General features: G+C 43.0%; 2 protein-coding genes across 3 annotated transcripts in view; one reads left to right on the forward strand and one right to left on the reverse strand.

Moving 5' to 3' along the window:
* The window catches only part of MYO1E (myosin IE), a 193,375-nt gene extending 178,894 nt beyond the window's left edge, over positions 1 to 14,481 (reverse strand). The window contains exons 1-2 of one of the 2 annotated variants that reach the window (XM_034994725.1): positions 14,260 to 14,278; positions 13,909 to 14,096 (exon numbers count right to left, since the gene is read on the reverse strand). In XM_034994725.1, the coding sequence (XP_034850616.1) occupies positions 13,909 to 13,911 (3 nt within the window). In that variant the 5' untranslated portion in view covers positions 13,912 to 14,096; positions 14,260 to 14,278. Of the gene's footprint in view, positions 1 to 13,908 lie in introns of both variants that reach the window. The other variant, XM_034994724.1, reaches the window with a different exon arrangement.
* A 19-nt stretch (positions 14,482 to 14,500) lies between these two features.
* Positions 14,501 to 20,740, forward strand: part of FAM81A (family with sequence similarity 81 member A) — a 129,751-nt gene continuing 123,511 nt past the window's right edge. Inside the window, exon 1 of the mRNA XM_034994727.1 lies at positions 14,501 to 14,529. The gene's annotated coding sequence lies outside the window, so the exon portion shown is untranslated. The remainder of the gene's footprint in view (positions 14,530 to 20,740) is intronic.

The raw sequence follows: 20,740 nt of genomic DNA on the forward strand, positions 1-20,740 counted from the left end.
TCAATCCCCTCTTCCATCTGTGTCTCTGCCTGGTTCCTGAAACATCACACTTGTGAAGGTCACTGGCAACAGATACAATAGATTCCATTTTCTGGGAGAACTATCTTTCTTCCCAGATTCCGAAACAGCTGGGGGGTGGGGGGGGGGGGGTGTTTGCCCTGGTTTTATAGTTGGCTGGTGAGTGAAGACAGGTACGATGGGCAGACTGATTCTCCTGCCTTCAGTGAATGAACGGCTCCGCTTTCAGGTGCCCTTTTAAGCATCTTTATCCTCCTCCCTCTGTCCTCACCATTCCATCTCTCCAGAGGCAAGCTGAATGAAGTGAGGAGTGATACAGGCATCAGACAACTTCACCGTTCCCACTAAAATCAAAGGCTCCGGTGACATTTGAATCACAGGGTGACTTTCACTGCCTCACCCCTCCCTGTTTCACTCCATGAGCTGAGTAACCAAGAGCAGGACTTTATTGGTGTGGATTTAACAAGCACTACAGTAGATAGGCAGTTCTTCCCTCTCTCTACTCAAAATAAAGACCAAGGTGGCGGTTTTAAAGACTATACTCACACACAGCAAAAGGAAATGCAAGCATTTTTCCCCAGTACGTTTAAAAATAGCACTGGGGGCGCCTGGGTGGCTCACCTGGTTAGGCCTATGACTTCAGCTCAGGTCATGATCTCCAAGTCCTAGGATCAAGCCCCACGTGGGCACTGTGCTCAGTGGGGAGCCTGCTTCTCCCTCCCCCTTTACCCCTGCTCGAGCTCGTGCTCTTTCCCTCTCTTTCACAAATAAATAAATAAAATCTTAAAAAAAAAAAAAGTGCAAGTATTGAGAAAGTCATATAGCACTTAGGCTTATCTCAAACCTTCTTAAAAAAAAAAAAAAAGCACTGTACACCTAGTAAGACAAATCACAAAATGAGGTAGTAGGATACAAAGATGAATAAGGGCTCTACTTGAAAAGTAACTGAGCGGAAGAGAAGATAAATGGCACATAAACAATCATGAAATCTTTGAGATAGACAGCCATGGGATTTTGAAGATAACTTCCAACTCTGAGACTCAAGAAGGTGGAATTGGGACTGGCCTAAAAGGAGCGTTAGACCATTGGGATGGGGAATTCATTGTGGCTAAACATCAGCCAAACTGAGAACATACAAGGGACACAGCAAGTAGTTGGACCTGGCCAGGCAATCCAGGTTAACAGGTGAAACAAAAAGGTAAACTGAAGCAACACTGCAGAGGTCGAATCCATAGGACTCAGCAACTGGTGGACTCTTTCATTCGCAACATCTTATTATTTAGAGTACATAAAATACACCTTTGCCACCTGACGCTGACATACAACTGCTGCAAAAACTGAAGACTGACATCGCCCCAAACAAAGATGACAGTGCCTATTGTCTCTGTAGACCAGATAACGTTTGACATGCTGGCGCTCCACAGTCCCTGGAGAGGTGCTAAGCAGGCTTCCACCGAGAACAGGAAAGAGGGCTGCGACCAAGGTGGGAGGAGAAAGCTGCCCTTCTTGTGGCTGCCTTAATTATGTGTCTCACTTCTGGGCAAGTGCAAACTATGTTTCCTGCCTTCTCCAACCCTTTTGCATCTAGAAAGGCAAGAACCTCATGAGGAAAGAACAGGACACCAGATAGACAGAGGATGTGGTCGGGGCTTGAGTCAGGGGAGAGAAAGAGCTAGAAGGAAGAGGCTATCTGAGCTCCAATTTTTTTTTTTCCTACACCCCAAGCCCTAGTCCTAGATAATAGAAACAGAGCACAGAAATCTGCTCAACCATCCAGTCACTGGAACCCAGCAATTTCCTTCTCATTATGTACCCTCAATTAATATTTTATAATTAATAATAAATCCTTACCAGGAAAATAAGGAGCTTTCAATGATTTACATAAAGTTGAAACCTTATGCCCTTGATTTACATTTGAAGTCTATATTGGAGGTAGAGACTTCTCTTTGTGATCACTGGAGAATTTAAAAGCATTAAAAATATAAGACCAATGCTGTGACTCTGTTTTTATGCTTTATTTTTATTTTTTAATTTTTTAAAAAGATTTTATTTATTTGTCAGAGACAGAGAGAGCGCACAAGCAGGGGGAGCGGCAGGCAGAGGGAGAAGCAGGCTCCCCGCTGAGCAAGGAGCCTGATGCAGGACTGGATCCCAGGACCCTGGGATCATGACCTGAGCCCAAGGCAGACGCTTAACTAACTGAGCCACCCAGAAGTCCCTTTATGCTTTATTTTTATTCTGGAAAATCAAGTTAGTTGCCAACAAATAATACCTACCATTACCTCACTGTAACTTACATTGGTTTAGGGTCTATGGGAATCTTACCAAAAAATCTAACTTACCACTTTCCACCTCCCTTTTCTCTAATGCTTTATTATGTTTGCTTTTCAAACTTTTCAAGTAAAAGCAGGTATAGGACCAAGATCCCTGGATTGTGGCTCAAGAGAAAGAGACTTATAACTCTAAGGCCACCTCTTGTATTAATTTGCCAGGTGACCTTGGTCAGGCTATTTAAATTCTTTGGACCTTAGAGGGTCCTCTGAGGAGGCCATGGACCACTTTGGGGATTTATGATTCTTCTTCCCAGGAAAAAATGCACATATGAACATGGACACAAACTTAAGCAAACAATTTCATGGAACCCCCAAGAAATCTCCAGGATATTTCCTATCCTGACAGTCTACATTTAAAGGCCTCGGAGAGTTGAAAGAAACAAGTATTTGTAAAGTCATCACCATGATGCGGGCATGTGGAAGAAGGAATGAAGAGACCAATAACCACGAACTGGTTCTACCAATCCTACCTAACCATATAGTACCTGAGTAGAGCTAGGACTGTAGGGTAGGGAGCCACCCCTGTCCTGCAACCCAAGACAAAGTATGCTGAGAAATCATTTCTCCATACTCCTGCAGATGAAATGGGGACAAGTATCAGGAAGACTGCCCAAGGACTGGAGATATCTACATTATTCTATAAAACAAAGCCCCTACTGTTAGAAGTCAAAGGGAATTACCAAAGAGTAATTGGTGCCAAGAGCTGAGTTTTGCTTATTTAAAAGCCAACCTAATACAGAGATAGGATAAAATGATATCTAAAATTTGCTCCAACATAAACCAAGGGAAGGTGAGAATACAGAAAACACGACTGGAATAATTATATGCCAATAAATTAGACAACCTAGAAGAAATGGATATATTCCTAGAAACACACAACTTAACCAACACCAAATCATGAAGAAATAGAAAAATCTAAACTATTAGTAAGGAGATTGAATCAGTAATCAAAAACAGCCAAACAAAGAAAAGTCCAGGACCAGATAGCTTCACTGATAAATTCTACCAAATATTTAAAGAAGCATTAATGCCCCTCTCAAACTCAAAAATGAAGGAGGAAGGAACACTTCCAAACTCATTTTACAATACCAGAACTACCCTGATACCAAAACCAGACAAGAACACCACAAGAAAATTACAGGCCAATATCCCTGATGAACATAGATGCAAAAATCCTCAACAAAATCCTAGCAAACCAAATTCAACAATACAGTAAAATGATCACACACCAAGATCAAGTGGGATTTATTCCACAGATTCAGGGATGGCTCAACATCCAAAAGTCAATCAATGTGATACACCCCATTAACAAAATGAAGAAAACAAGATCAGCCATGAGTTGTGAAGTTTGTTGACGTTGGGGGATGAGTTTTCTCCCCATTTGTGTAGTTTAATTTTTTCCATTTAAAACGAGAGGGAGAAAGAGAGAACGTCAAAGTGAAAGATCCATGGGTTAATGGATTTTTGAGAACCGTGTCCAAAGCTAAGTTAATCCTCGATTCACATCTTGTTGGGGAGCCCACAGACAGCACAGTCTGTGGCTCACAGAATATGGACTTGACATGGGGTTATTTGGGGCACCATCTTACAGTCCAAAAGACATGACTTTCAACCAAGACAAAAAAGTATTTTTGTGTGTGTGAAGCAAGTCTTTGTCCACGGCAAAGCTCATATGCTGGCTGAGAAGGCAGAATTAGGCAGCAAGCAGTTACTGTCCCCACCTGTTCCAAACAGTATTCTACCCTTCTGTCCAACAAGCCGTCCAGCCCCGTCTGGTTTGGCATGATTCACTGCACTCTCAGTTCGGACTTCCTTGTAAAATACTTGTTATTTTCACAAAGCTCCCTTTAACAGATAGAAAACTATTTTTCTTCTGGTTGTTAGCTTCTGCTTTTACTTGTTTTCTCCAACAAAAATAGCAATTGAAGATCATACCGAGTCTCCATAACGCAAAAGAACCGCAGTTCCAATTCCTCGTGCTTTGGGAAAATAGCAATGGATCTATCAGGAGCCATGGGGGCTTTGGCCTTACACTGAGGTTCAGAGAGGGTCAGCCAGGGAAAAACAGAAGCTGCCACTGAGTCTATTCCGGCCTCTGCGTATCCACCCAGTTAAGGCAAGCTGAAAGAAAAGGTTGAGGGTGGGAACTGTCACTGAGCCCTCAGGTGGTCCTCTCCCACATTGACTCTGGGCTTGGCCACGGGGCTTGCTTTGGCCAATGGGACAACAGCAAGCACATGCAAGCTGAGGTTTAAAAAAAAAGTGTGTGCTGGGGCTTGCTTTCTCTTTCACTGTCCTTGGGAACCCGGTGTCCACTGCTATGTAAACAAGCCAGGACTGGTCAGTTGTGAGAACGGATACATGGCCAAGTCATCTCCACTGCCCCAACTGAAACTGTGCCAGCGATCGGATATGGGAGTGAGGGCATCCTAGATCATCCATCCCTAGCCAGGCTATCAGCTGACCACAGGGATCTGAGGAGCCAATCCAGCCCACAACTGTCCAGCCCATGCACAAATCATGAGAACTAGAATAAATGTTTATTACGTAAACTACCGAATTTGGGGTGGTTTATTGTACCAAAAGCCAGCTGACACAACAGGGCAAGAAAAGGTGACTAATGTACTGAACATCCTGGGATGCAACCCCTAATGACCCTTTACATAACACTCAGTGGAACTTAATAATGATTTGATTGTATGTCAACTGTCATTAAAGTAATCTGACATAGATCCACAATTGACCATACTCCCTAATATTCATCTCAACACAATGTTTGCTACAACTCTTGGAATGAAATCGTATGGGCTTCAGAGGTTTATAAACCTCCTAAAATTATATGAAGAATTGTAGGTTTATGTGTCTTAATTGGAAAAAGATGTTAAAAATATGGATAATAACGTAAGTATCTATACACACAATGGTCAGAATTAACGATACTATTTTATTGTATTCGCTAATATATAAAGCAAATGAAACATTACCAATAGTGTTAAAGTTAGTCAATTGACCCCATTCTTCTCCCTTTTCTCCATCCTTTTTTTTTTAATTAATCTCTACACCAAAGCTGAGGCTTGAACTCACAGCCCTAGGATCAAGAGTCAGACTCTACCAACTGAGCCAGGCCAGGAAGGCCCTCTCCTTCCCTCTTTAGCAGCTTGAATTTGATCTTTCCAGTCCATTGATTTGTATTGTAAAAGAATATATACATAAATATATATATATATGTATGAATATATATCCCCAATGTATATAATTTTGTGGGTTTTAATTTTTCTTAAATGATTTTTATTATATGTATTTTTCTACAACTTGCCTCTTCACCAAACACTATTTTTGTGAGATCTATCCATATTGATACCTATTATCAATAAGTTGCATGTAGTTAGGCCTCCCTACTAATGGACATTTAGATTATTCTTGTTTGTTTTTGGTTTTACTATTACAAACACTGTTGGGACAGGTCAATAGCTTACAACGTATTTTCAGAGGACCTCAGGACACCCCCAAATATTAGCAATCTCTGACAATCTGATGGGGGAAAGTTGAATTGCTATTGTTTTGTAGACATATTTCTGCATTTGAGCGTTCGCAAGTCTCGGAGGAAGTCATCTTTATTTAGACTCTAAAATAGCTCAATAGATGCTTCTACATTTCTAACAAAAGTCTGCATCTACTTGGGACACTTTTGTTGGTGCTGAAAAGTCCTACAATTAGACAATGATAGTATCCAAATCATTCTATTGCCAAGAAATGTTATGCTAAGTTGCTGTCAACATCAAATGCTGGTCATACCAATTAAATCACTAAGAGACTAATGATATGGTATCCTAATTTTTATTTGTTTTCTGTCATGTACAAGGACTAACACGCTAGATTTTTTTGTGGTTATCTTTTCTTTATTTTCTACCTTTTAATCTAATTGAGGTCAGAGAGCTTTCTAGCAGGACTTTTACTTTTCCACTTATTCCCTGTGTGATATCATCCAGTACCCAAACTTTGTGATATGCAAAGTCCCAAGACAAGGAAATTAAAGCCCAGACCCTTACTGCTCATAATAGGCAATGTTCTTGGGTCTAAATTATCCCACTTTGGTACTACTGAGTAAAATTAACTAAGATAGATTATTTTTTAATCAACCTTGCCTTCCCTCATAAGTATGTGAAATGATTAAGCGTGATACAGATACCTGGATTCAGAAATTTCAAATTAGAAATAATTTACGCAATTGCTTGTGAAAGAGCATAAAATTGGGCGCCTGGGTGGCTCAGCTGGGTTAAGCGATTGCCTTCGGCTCAGGTCATGATCCTGGAGTCACTGGATCGAGTCTCACATCGGGCTCCCTGCTCGGCAGGGAGTCTGCTTCTCCCTCTGACCCTCCCCCCTCTCATGTGTTCTCTCTCATTCTCTCTCTCTCAAATAAATAAATAAAAAATCTTTAAAAAAAAAAAAAAGAAAGAGCATAAAATTAACAGACCTGGTTCATTACATACAAGTTGTAGGTCCCTGAACAGTTCTCTTTCCCTTGCTACATTTCGGTTTCTTAGCTATAAAATGGCAAGAAAAACCATCATTGATGCAAGGGCGAAATGAACTCATCACAAAATGAAAGCTCTTTGTTATCATTCCTCCATTAGACTGTGAGCTCCTCACAAACAAGGCGGTGCTTAATTCATCTGTGATTTCCCAGTGGCTGCCACCATATTTGGTTAAGGATTCCTACATATTAAGCATGTATGGTATAACCTCTTTTGCAACTACTGTTGTCTTTTCCACTTTGGGTTCAAAGCTCTCCAACTACTTGCGTTCTCTGATAAGACCACTCATACTTGTTAAGTTGGCCAGAGGCCTGAGCACCCACTGGGTGTCACACATTTGAGTGCCAACACCATAATCTATGGAGAACACCAATAGCACCCACCTGTGAACCAGGACTTGGGAGTGTGGATGTGGAGTGTTGCCCAAGCCTGCGTGTCCTGCTTCCAACTCTGCACCAGAGAGGGGGCTACATGTCTCAGGAGCAACAGGAGGCTGAGCAGTTCATTACTGACCCGAGTGGTCCCAGGGGGTTCAGAGAGGGTCTCCCCAGGACATAGCTCTGGTGGCAAAAGTCTCTACACAGTTATGACAGGTTGGATAATCAGGCTACATGGAAATTATCATACTACCACCTAAATATGATAAACATGCTTACCAAGGAAAAGAATTTATAAAATAGGTGGGAAAATACCGAGCCCAAATTGTACATTTGCCCCACAATTACAACTACAGAAAAATGATGTGCATTTGGATAGGCTGAAAGGAAACCCAAAGACATGAAAATAATTACTGTTAGGGTAGCGGTATCATGGGTGAATTCTTCTAAATTTATTTCATAGAATCTTTTAAAGTTGATACAGTAATGAATCAAAAATAAATGACCTTCCATCTCCAAGCAGGCTTTTTTGAAGGAAAGAAATAAATGGTCATGTCTAGACTCTAAGGAAATAGACCCTAATCCACCGCTACGGTTTGGAGGGAAAAGCCTTCTTAGATTGGGATCAGAAAACCTGGATCTTGGCACTGGCTCAGCCAAATCCTCTCTCTAAGGTTTCAGAAGTCATTTAACCTAAACCTCTCTGAAATCCAGCAAAAGGATTTAGGATAGAATTCTTTTTTCAAGATTTTATTTTTTAAGGTAATTTCCACACCCAACGTGGGGCTCAAACTCACAAACCCAAGATCAAGGGTCTCATGGTCCACCTACTGAGCCAACCAGATGCTCCTAGGACAGAATTCTTAAACACTCTCCTGGGTTACAATGTAGTCAGTCCTACTTTTTACATGTAGTGTATCATTATAAAGTCCCATGAATTAACTTTTACCAAACATATCAGAACTCAAAACATGGGAGAGACATGTGGCCCCCTTCAGGGCAGTTCTTCTATTTATTCCTGCAAAGAGCCACCTCCTCTTTGTCCTCCAAAGCCTGTTCTATATGATATTTCACGTCTTCAGTCAGGCCCATTTTTTTCTCCTTTGAGGCAGAATGTAACTTCCAGAAACAGCTGAGAGGGCCTTGGTATGAAATCTGGTGAGTAATACAGGTGATCAGGCTGAACACTAACATTTTAGGTCATAAAGGGAGTAAGAAAAATAGATTTTCTTAAACGGACATTCAGAAGTGCTCTGTATGTACATTAATGACATTGTTCCCTGGTGACAACTCCGAAGGGGGGGGCTGACTTCACTGGGAGGTACAGTTGCAGGTTCCAAGGCTTGTCAAAACCAATACTTCTATTTTAGGGAGCACTCTTGATTAGTTCTGCTTCTCAAGTGTGGCTATCATAAAGACAGGTTAAAAAAAAAAAATACTTTGCTAGGATGCCCCCAAAACCTTTGGTCTCTGCCAAAATAAATTGTGAGGCTGAAATTCAAAACACAATTTGTTTACCATTATTACAGAATGTGCTGGCAAGGCCAAGGTGTTTATTTTTAATACCTTTGGCATTTAACCTTTAACCCCTTATTGCTCTGTAAATATTAAGTAAATATTAAGTCCCAGCAAGGTAAAAAAAAAAAAAAAAAAAAAAAATTTAAAACTCACCACTTTAATCACATACTGATGAAAACATAATTGCTGCATCTTTGTAAAAAAAAATAATAGATGACTCATACTTGAACATCATGACTGTACATAATTTCTACATAGTCCATAATGAAGCTCATAAAACTTTGCATTTGTATATAGGGTTCAAAATTTCTGCTTTTTGAAACTGATGAAGAAAGCTTTCACAAGTTCTTACCAGGTAATGAGGCCCAATCCCTTCTCATTAGGAGATGCAAAGTACTGCATGTTCTCTCTTTTATTTAGTCTCACATGAGCTCATGACATTAACACTGAGTACAGGAGCAAAAAGTCAGATTCCAAGTCATATTTACCAAAATGCTCATTATCTAGCCCCAATAAGAACCCCTGAGACAGACCTCAAATTCATGAGATTCAACTGGGAAAGGGGTAATAACAGAGGTCCAGCATGCAGTAGAGGGGGGCATTTTCACCCAAAGAGGGGGGTGATGGGTTAAGAAACAGAAATTCAATTTACAGCCTCACCACTCACACAACTTACATACCTACACTGGTGTTTTAGATAGCTCTGAATCTGGATGCAGATTTTCCCTGTTGATAGCTTGGAGGTTCCATGTGCTGAAAATACCACGCAACTCCCTCTCTTAAGGGAAACCCAGTGGGAAGGTGTGGATGTATCAATAAAACACCATTACTGGTATATAGCTAAAGCTTAGACATTCCTGCTGGTGAGTGAATGGAAGTGGTTCTCAGGGATACCACTCTGAGATTTACAATAGAGGGGCCGCAAACAGCTGACCTGCAGGTGTTCGGTGTCTCAGCAATGACCAGAACACTTTAAAAATCAGCAGGTCTGGCGTTAACAATTTGGATTTCTAGCTTCTCTTGAAATATGTAATATGGGGGCACCTGGGTGGCTCAGTCGTTAAGCGTCTGCCTTTGGCTCAGGTCATGATCCCAGGGTCCTGGGATCGAGCCCCGCATCGGGCTCCCTCGCTAGGTCTGTCTGTCAAATAAATAAATAAAATCTTAGTATATGTGCTGCCGAAGCGAGCACAATAAATAAAATCTTAAGAAAAAAAAAGAAATATATAATATGGTCGGTGTGACCATGGTAATACAGTGGATACAACTAACCATGGCCTAAGGTCAAGTAAGGGTGCCTTTTTAGAGGGGCATATTTACTCTCTAGGGGCGAGCCTCATCCCATCAAAAATTGTATCCTGTAGATATTTGAGTTTGCAACCACTGATAAAGCTGAAATACCCAGCAAGAGTGTGGGGGAGGCGGCCTTCACCTTTGGCAACCGTCTCCTTCCTCCACTCCTTGTCCCTCTCCACTGGCTTTCCCTTTGTGCCCTGCACCCACCAAACTTTTCCCATGAGGCTGGACAACTCACACTGGTCCCTAGATGGTGTCGTGAACTCCAGATCTTTCTCTAACCCACGGCGTCCATCAAAACTTTCCTGGTGGTCTCTGGCTGGCTCTGATCAAGACAGCGACTCTTGATCTCAGGCGTATAAATTTGAGCCCTATGCTGGGTATAGAGATCACTTAAAAATAAAATCTTAGGGGTGCTGGGTGGGTCAGTCGTTAAGAGTCTGCCTTTGGCTCAGGTCATAATCCCAGGGTCCTGGGATCGAGCCCCGCATCGGACTCCCTGCTAGGCCGGAAGCCTGCTTCTCCCTCTCCCACTCCCCCTGCTTGTGTTCCTTCTCACGCTGTGTCTCTCTCTGTCACATAAATACATAAAATCTTTAAAAAATAATAAAATAAAATAAATAAAATAAAATCTTAAAAAAAAACCAAAAAACTTTTCTGTACTTCAACCCATTTTTTTGTTTTGTTTGGGTTTTGTATTATGTCGTTTTGGCCAGGAAACTATTAGCAAATCTGATAAACTGATCAGGGGGAATGGACTAGGTTACCATTCCAGAAAACATATTTTAAATGGATTCCAGGCTTTCTAAATACATGCCCTGCCTTCACCCAAAGGAACCTACCTACCTTGTAGTCAGCTATCTGACTGATGCCTAAGTTCCTAAGTCTATTCCTGTGTATTTTTTATGAATAACATCTGCAATTTACTCCTAAGTAATATGTGTAAGTGAGGAAAAAGGGAGGTATCCTGACCACAGTCTGAGGGGATGGCCAATTCAGATTTACTTAAATATTTTAGTATATTTAAGTTCAGAGGAGCCCTATGAATAATAATTTCTGTATTCAAAGTAGATAGCAGAGCCACAGACATGGGCTCCAGCCCATTAGACCGCCCAAACTGTCACAGCCACAAAGCAGAACGTCCTTTGTAAATGATAAGGCCAGATGTGACAAAGGAAATCTTAGTAGGGTATGATCCTTAATTAAAGACAAAGGAGACTGTTGTACCCTCCTAACCAAGGTACCCTAAATTATAAAGACATGCAGAGATTTTTTCTTTTTCAGTTCTTCAAGTCTCCTACGGAAAAAGGTACAAATTAAATATCGCCTGGTGGTGGTGTTACTTCCCCAAAGATGGAGAAAAGTGTTTCAGAGTGAACTTTCAGGAAAAAGCTAGAAGGTGAACTGTAAACTGGATACTGTGCTCATGAATCAGAAAATGACAATATTCCTTATGAGTCACAAATGAATGAGTCTTGGCGGCCGTGGGGACGGCTGGAGAGGCTTCCTCATGTGCTACCAGACTTCCTAAAAGATCACACACATAAGCACGCAAACAATAAAACAGGTGCTCTCCCTACAGCCCAGTCAAGGGCCCGAGGAATTATATTCTCCACGCTAACCCTCAGCCACACCCACTGAAGGCAATGCCCCTTCTCTTCCTGCTCTAAGCAGCTGAAGGATGCAGCTGGGCAGACCCAGACAGATGTGAAACACAAAATCAAGTCTCATCTGGCTTGAAAGCGTCTTATAAAAACAGTAACATTATAACTGAGGTTTCTGACTATTTAAGACGGGTGATGCTCTGTTCTCAGACCTCACAGAGCTAATGAACAATTTCTCAAGCCAGTGAAGAAATGATTCATTTCATTTTTGCAGGTTACTCTACACCTAGTCGATTGAGCGATGGCACATCTCCAATTTCAGGACAGCAGGTGTTTCAACTTTTTTCTGATGCCCTGAGAGTCTCTCCTGGATGCCCACATCGGGGCCACCTTTGCTGCTGGCAGGAAACCCATCAACAGGTAGGTCACACCCTGTCCTCCCATAGACACACTACACAGCTCTGGAAACAATTCTCTTCCTTAGGACATGCATCCTCTGCACCCATTTGATCAACCATCTTCTTCAAAAGCAATGCGGCAGAACTGAGTGTGGAGATTCCGAGCTAAGTTTCTTTAAGCTCTTGACATAAACACATTGATTTTTTTTTTTTTTTAGAAATATTGAACCACGGAAAATAATTATAGCAATTCCAAAGTACTAGGACTATCACATTGCTCAAATTCAAGTGGCCAATTAGGTAGTGGCCCAATTAGGTAGCTCCTCCACCCAACCACACACTCAGTGTAAGTAAATGGTTCTCTTACAGGGGTTCCAAAAATAAGGTAGGTTAGACTGATTTCTTAAAACCTGAAACTTAAAGAGGAAATTTATTTACAGATAAAGTGTCCTCTTAGGGAGGCGCAGAGGTGACACAATTTTGGACTATGTAAAAAGCAAAAGCTTCTGTCAAAGATGCCCTTTTAAAGACTCTCTTGTTTTTAAGCATTCTTTTGAATAAACACAGCATTGGGACTAGAGCTGCTTTCGAGTTTTGTACATACGTTCGGATGGGCCTTTGCTACATTTCTCAGGCTGGTCATGCGGGATAGATTTTTAAATTGGTGCTGTACTAGTTATCGTTTTGACTTAACTCCACATTCACGGTCATTAAAAGGGAACAAAACAAACCAGAGGAGGATCAGGTCATCCACCCAAGCAGGGTTCTTTGAAAAGAAGCAAGTGTGGAAAATATGAAGCCCTGTAGTAGAACTTTTTTTTTTTCTTTCTTTCTCGGATGGACTATCAATCTCTTCAAAATCGAGTCCTTGCCTTTGTGCTTCGGGAAGAAACGCACACCACACCAAGACCCGGGGGATGCGGTTCAGGTTCACGGGGGGCGGGTAGAGGAAAAGTCAGAGCCGAGTCAGAGAAAAAGTCAGCCGCTTCCATATACTCCCGAAGTGCCCAAGGAAAAAGAACAAAACACTCGACTTCCTCCCGTGCGACCCGTTCGCGGTACCCCGAAGAGCGCCGGTCACCTCGCCCTCGGGGAAGCGGTGGGGGCGCGGGGTGGCGGTGTTTACTCGGCCTCTCGGTGCAAAGACCCAACGGGCCCGCGCCCGGCGAAGTCCCGGCCGGCGAGGCTGCCGGCGGCGCCCGGCCACGTTCGCTCTCAGCCGCCCGCCCAGCGCCAGGTGCTCGCCCTACCTGGCGCCCCCGCCGGCCTTTGTGCGGCCCGCTCCGCCCGCGCCCGCGTGCGGCTGCCGGGCGGGACAGCTGCGGGCGGCGCAGGGGGGCGGGGGGGCGGGCGGGCAGCCGGCGCCCGCGCCCGCCCGCGGGGAGGGAAGCGCGGGGCGCGCACGGGAGGGGGCGCGGCGAGCCGCGGAGCCGCGATCTCCGCCGCGGCGGGCCGGCCCGCAGGGCACCGGCGCTGCCCCACCGTCCCGGCAGGAAGAGAGGGGTCCCCTCCGAGGGCCGCGCCCCCGAGCGCAGAGCTGCCCACACGCTGGCTCCCGACAGCTGGCAGCCATAGCAACCCGGCCACAAAAAGTTTCGCGGCGCCCAGAGCGACTTGCAAGAAAGTTTTCCTTGGCCCCTCACTCCCTCTCCCCCAGCCAGGGTTTACGGAAAGCGGCGGGCAAGCAGAGCTCGCGACGTGCCGACTCCCGCGTCCACCTTCTCCACGCCTGGCCTCGGCTGCGCGCCCAAGGTGGGTGCCCCGCGCCGGCGCTTCCTGCCCCATCCCAGGCTCAGGCGTCCCGGGACGCCGCGCGGCCAGCTCACCATGGTGACTCGCGCCGCGGTCGCGCCTCCGCCGGGTCCGGCTGCCGGGGAGCTGGGGCTGGAACGCAGGCTCCTGGGCGAACTTCAGAAGTTGGTCCCCTTCGCCAAAAGCAGGCTCTCGACACCCAAGCACTCACAGGAGCCAATGGGAACCCTGGAGGGACTCCATCCAGGCGGGATCGGCGACGCTAGGTGAGGGCGAGAAGGAGGCGACTTAGCAGGCGGGGCACATGCTGCCGGAGGCAGGGGTCCCCTCGGACCAGGCGCTCGCCGCCCGCCTAGGTGAGTCCGATGCTCTCGGCGCGTCTGCCTAGCTGCCCCAGCTCGCTCCTTCTTTCTTCGGCCACTTACTCTGTACTCCTCCGGCAGAGCCTCGGCTCGGGCTGGGCAATCTGTCCATAAATGGAGAATTCAGCTCAGGCCTGACCAATCAGGGTTTGTTTTCACGGCGTCACTCCTCAGGGAAACCGTGGTAGCCAACAAGCTTGGGGCTGCTGGAGTTTCCAAAGACCTCTGGATCCTGTAGTCCTCCACGCTAGCGTCCAAAGAGCGTTGCTGACCCGGCTCGCTCCCGGGTGCGAGACCTCAACAGTTAGGAGCAGAACCCTCCGTGAAAGAGAGGTAAGCCTCTCTCTCTCTCTCTCTCTTTTTTTTTTTAACGCGAAAATTACAGTAGGTGTGGCTTCCAAGCTGAAGTGGTTTGGTTTTCCCATAACTTTTTTTTTTAAGAAGGAAATATTTTATCAGCATAAAAGATCAGAGTCGTGGCAGCCGCCCAAAGGAAATCCTTTTTCTTTCCAACGTCTGGATTGTGAGAAAAGTCAAAAATATCATTTCCCCTACCCCTCCTTTTACCTGAACTTCCTTAGAAAACAAAGGAAGGCTTTTTTTTTTTTTCCCCCTCTGTCTCTCTTTTGGACTTTTGAATGGTGGAGAAGTTGCAGTGCAGTGAGCAGAGGGACAGAGGAAAGATAAGGGGGGGGGGAGCGGGGCGGAGAAGCACCATCCAACCTTAGTCAACCCTATCTGTTTCGAATAATTAGCAGTACAACCGTAACTGCAAAGGTGAGTTATTCCAGAATGTGGAGTTTTAAGACATCGGGTGGGCAGTGAGGAGATTGGAGGTGGGGGAAGAATCCTGAAATAAGGTAGAGAGTCTGGTTTTATTGTTTTAAGAGTTCAGAAGGATGGGGCGCCTGGGTGACTCAGTCGTTGAGCGTCTGCCTTCGGCTCGGGTCATGATCCCAGGGTCCTGGGATCGAGTCCCACATCGGGCTCCCTGCTCGGCGGGAAGCCTGCTTCTCCCTCTGCCACTCCCCCTGCTTGTGTTCCCTCTCTCACTGTGTCTCTCTCTGTCAAATAAATAAATAAAAACTTAAAAAAAAAAAGAGAGTTCAGAAGGTAACCTTGGTGGGTTACAGCAGGACCGTCCTCCCAGGATCTATGGTAGGTAAGAGTTGAAAACTTCCGGCCTAGAGAAAGTATGAAGCATAATGATTTATTGTTGTGATTTACTTTATGAACTTTGGTGGTAGACCTTCACTTGATGTAGGATCCTAGAGTTGGTATGCATGTTAAAAATCATCTTGCTTGGAATGGGTAAACAAAATGGAATACTATTCAGCCTTTAAAAAGGAAAGAAGTGCTCACGTGGACCACAACATGGACAGACCTTGGACACATTATGTTAAATGAAAGAAGCCAGGCACAAAGACCACATATATTATATGATTCCATTTACATAAGAGTAAAGAATAGGGAAATCTATAGGGGAACGTAAATTAGTGATTGCCGGGGCCTGGGAGGAGAGGAGGATGGGAGTAATTACTAATGAGTATGCGTTTTCTTATTGGGGTGATGAAAATATTCTGGAATTAGATAGTGTTGATGGCTGTACAACTTTGTGAATATACTGAAAGCCACTGACTTATACATTTTAGAAAGGTATGTAAATTGTACCTCCATTTTAAAAATTGAAAGACACAATCATGTTGACTAAATTCTTCTCGTAATCATCCACACAGTCAGGCAATAGATATAATTGAACGCCTACTATAGGTCAGCACAGCAGCTGTGAGTACAATGGTTTCTTGCCTCACCAAGCTTACAATTTTAGAAGGAGCAAGACAGAAGATAATTTTTTTTTTAAGATTTTATTTATTTATTTGAGAGAGCACGAAAGCGAGAGAGATGGGGAAGCAGAGTCGCCACTGAGCAGAGAGCCCGACACGGGACTCGATCCCAGGACCCTGAGACCATGACCCGACCTGAAGGCAGATGCTTAACCGATTGAGCTGCCCAGGCGCCCCAGAAGATAATTTTAAAAAACAATAAATAACTATAGGAAAGGTACAAATATAATGAGAAGTGACAGGGGTTTTGTGCAAGGAACTGCTGTACTGGGAGCTACAGTTTAGGTTAGAGAATTCATCTGGCAGTAATCTGTAGTATGAACTGGACAGGAAACAGGAGACATCTGTCGTGCACTCACTCTGTACTAGGCACTGGGGAGGTACAAACAGACAGGACCCACCAAATTCCCAGGGAAACTGATTCCACGTTTCAGGGGCATGCCCGAATGTGATCAGGTATCTTAGGAACTAATGAACAGAGGTTACCAAAAGGAATATTGGAGTTTACCAGTTATATAAGAAGCACTGCTTATGTTGGAAATGACATGTTACCTAAGCCACCATCCCATCCACAGTCAACCCTGATTAGTAGTTGGATTGACATGGGCTTAGAGAGAGGCAAAGATTTGGTGGTTTTCCCTGGTAAGCCAGGGATACAATGAGACACTGAAAAATCTTTCAATAATCCAACAACAATTTATCAATCTTGGATTGATCTAAAACTATCTTGACACTAAATGTTGTTTTTATTAACATTTGAGGGGTTTTTTTAAATGCTTTTTTTTTTTTTTTAAGTAGGCTCCACACCCAGCTTGGAGCCCAACACAGAGCTTGAACTCACAACCCTGAGATCAACACCTGACCTGAGATCAAGAGTCCAATGCTTAACCGACTGAGCCACCCAGGCATCCCTAACTGCCCTAATAATCTCTTTCTAGTTTTAAGAGGTAATTCCAATAGGTGGAACTCTGATAAAGATCTATGCTTGTGTTCATTTTTCATGATTTTGTAATATGATTCTTTTCCAGATTGAAATATAAATATATATATATATATATTAATTTGTATGGTGGAGTGCCTGGATAACATAGTCAGTTAACCATCCGAGTCTTGATCTCAGCTCGGGTCTTGATCTCAGGGTCATGAATTCAAGCCCTGCGTTGGGCTCCATGCTGGGCGTGGAACCAACTTAAAAAAAAAAAAATTGCATGTCTAAGCAGTACTTAGATTATAAGATTTAGTGGCACATAAAGGTGAATTTGAAGTCTGGCTTTTTCACTTAACTAGCTGTGAGTTTGTAATTTTTCTGTGCTTCAGTTCCTTTATCTGTAAAATACATTGATGTGCGTATGAAATGAAATATCTGTAAAGATGGCCAACAAATAGTGGTTCCTGTCTCCTGCCACCTGCCATATGTTCTAGGTCAGGGATTCAGACCTAGGTCCCTGGGTAGGATCAGACAGATTGAGGCCGTCTGAATTATATGCCAAGTCGTGGGGGCTTCTGTGTGTGCCCTTTCCTACAGGGAGAGTTAATAGCTTTCATCAAATTCTCAGAGATGACGTTAATTGCCAAAACATTATTAAGACCCACAGCTCTTCATTACGTTAGTTATACCTTCCTGGATCTTTGTCTTTGTGTTTTTCTTGGGGTATAGGGATTAGAACTGAGTCTGATACTGTAAGGGCAGAGCTTGGATTCTCAAAGCAGAACCCATAATTCACACTTTGAACATAGAATATAGAGTATAAGCGTGTGATAGAGCCTATCATTTCACAAAAAATCCCTTCAAGCCCTGCCCTGCTCCTTCCCCATCTTAGGAAGATAAATTGTCAGTTTTATGCTGTGGTTTACGTGGGAGAGTCCTGGTTTATGCCTTTATCTCAGTGAAATTATTAATAGAACCCCTCTTGCATTCCCAAAACGGCCTGATAATTTGCATGATCAATTATGGTCACCCTAGACTTTTGGCCAAATTGCAGCCCCCCCTCCCGCCAAAATTCTCGCTTTATAAAGCTTTCCCGATTTTTTTATTTATACCTATTTTTGAGAGGACTCATCAATATCAGTATATTACCCTATATTCTTCGTTATTTGAGCTCATAGTAGCAATGAAATGAAAACAACTTCTAAAATTGTAAAACTCATTATAGACACATGATGGAGCTAGTCAGATGAGACTCTACACATATGTGGGCATGATTAAAAATGCAGTTTTATCTGGGCTTGAATGAAAAGGAACAAAGAAAAAAATCCAAATGGAGACAAAGCACAATTCTGTATGAATCTAGCCGTGAAAACAGCCACTGCTTATACATTTTGGAAAACAATCAGTAAGAAGATAAAATAAGTCAATGAAACTAGTTTCCATGTCAGTACCGTAAGAGAACATCAGAATGCATTTACAACAATATAATTAAAGAAAAATTTGTTAATGGGAAAATTAGGCCAGAAATCTTTACCAAAGCACTAGTGAAAAAGATGCTTATATCACATCGATGTGGGATGTCCTGGGCAATCACTATTTCTACCATAACAGGTATTTATTAGGTTCAGTAGGTATCAGCTCTGAGCTAAGTGCTTACCATATAATATCTTATCTAATCTTCCACACAACCGTATTAACTTCATTTGCAATTAAGAAACGAAGCTGAGCTTTGCAACTCCCATAAAGAAGAGTGGCAAGACGAAGGTCCGTTCTGCCACCAACAAGGTGACCAGAGAATACACCATCACTGTTCACAAGTGCATCCATGCAGTGAGTGTCAAGAGGTGTGCCCCTTGGGTATTCAAAGAGACCCAGAAATTTGCCATGAGGGAAATGGGAACTTCTGATGTGTGCATTGATACCAGATGCAACAAAGCTCTCAGGGCCAAAAGAATAAGGAATGTCTCATCCCATATTGGTATGCGGTTGTCCAGAAAATGCAATGACAGTGAAGATTCACCAGACAAACTCAGGTTACCTGTGTACCTGTAACCACTTTCAAAAATCTACAAAAAAAAAAAAAAAAAAAATCTACAGACAGTTAATGTGGATGAGAACGAACTGCTGATTCCAAATAAAGTTATAAAACAAAAAAAAAAAAAAAAAAGAGAGAGAAGAAAAAAAGAAACTAACCGAGTTTGAAGTAACTTGCCCAAGCTATCACTCAGTTTTTCTGCATAGAATCTATATATTTGCTTGACTCTGAAGCCCCCAACTCTTACCCTATAAGCAGTAACTCCATAGTAGGAATGTCCTACTACAAATTTCAGAAGGACTTTTCCCTGATGCGGGCCCAATATGAATAGGAACCCATTTATTAAAACCCTGGGAGCCTCTCCAAGCCAGGGCTCCTGGAAAAATTCTTGCTTTTTTTATGGGAACTAAAAATCACATTTATATTAAAAAATTACATTTGTATAGAGAGTTTAACTCAACTTTAAACATCTTTGTTCTTTTCCTAATATGTTAATATTGATTGTACAAAGGATAGTGAAGAGAATTTCAACAGTTGGGTAACATAATGTGATGCTACTTCTGATTAATATTAAAAAAGTTTTGTGGGATGCCTGGCTGCCTCAGTTGGAAGAGCTTTCTACTCTTGATCTCACCGTCATGAGTTAGAGCTCCATGTTGAGTGTAGAGATTACTTAAATTAATAAAACTTAAAAAAAAAGTTTTATGGGGCACCTGAGTGGCTCAGTTGGTTAAGTGTCCGATTCTTGATTTTGGCTCAGGTCTTGAGCTCAGGGTTCTGAGTTCAAGCCCCGCAGGGGGAAAAAAAATTAACAGCTCATTAAATGCATTTTGTTATTATGTTTTCTCTGATTTAAGCCAATATTTTCTTTTTCTTTTCTAGTTTCAATTTGACTGTTAGATAGAGAATATAAACTCTGGCCTTCCTCCAGATTTAAAAATGATTCAGTAATGAGTAATACTAGTTATGATGTTCCATGATCTATCAAGGAGTGAGGTATTTCACAGAAGTGAGCTTTGCAGATAACTGAATCTCCTTGGATCCACTTCGTGTCCACACCCTGGTTTTCTTTCTTCTTCCTCTTTCCTGTCAATTATACTATCTTACTGGATTTTGTGTATTCTTGTAAGTCATCTTTAGTCTTTGCTCAAACAAGGAAGGCATGTATAAATAAATATATGTATTTTAAAAACTAAAAAAATAACAAGTGCATGAACCTTGCCTTTTTAAGGAACCAAAACGTTTTTTTAACTTGAAGGTAATTTTTTCTGTAGTAAACTGCTTGCTTCACTGCCTTCTGCATGGCAAGCAGCTTGTGCCTGCAGACTCAAGGTCGTCACTATAAATACCGATTATCACGCAGCGTTGTACTGAGCGGAGCTCCTTGGGGATGATGAATGGAATGGCTTTTTGCCACTAGGTATCATGGCCCAGTATCACTGTACCTGTGCAGTTCTTTCTTGTTTGTTTTGTCTTTCTTTCCCCCTCCCTCCCTCCCTTCCTTTCTCCCTTCCTTCCTTTTAAGATTTTATTTTTTTTTAAGATTTTACTTATTTATTTGAGAGAGAGAGAATGAGAGAGAGAGAGCACATGAGAGGGGAGAGGGTCAGAGGGAGAAGCAGGCTCCTTGCTGAGCAGGGAGCCTGATGTGGGACTCAATCCAGGGACTCCAGGATCATGACCTGAGCCGAAGGCAGTCGCTTAACCAACTGAGCCACCCAGGCGCCCTCCTTTTAA

The sequence above is a fragment of the Mirounga leonina genome, unplaced genomic scaffold (assembly GCF_011800145.1).
Source record: "Mirounga leonina isolate KUSES-001 unplaced genomic scaffold, KU_Mleo_1.0 Mir_91, whole genome shotgun sequence".
In the NCBI taxonomy this organism is placed as follows: domain Eukaryota; kingdom Metazoa; phylum Chordata; class Mammalia; order Carnivora; family Phocidae; genus Mirounga; species Mirounga leonina.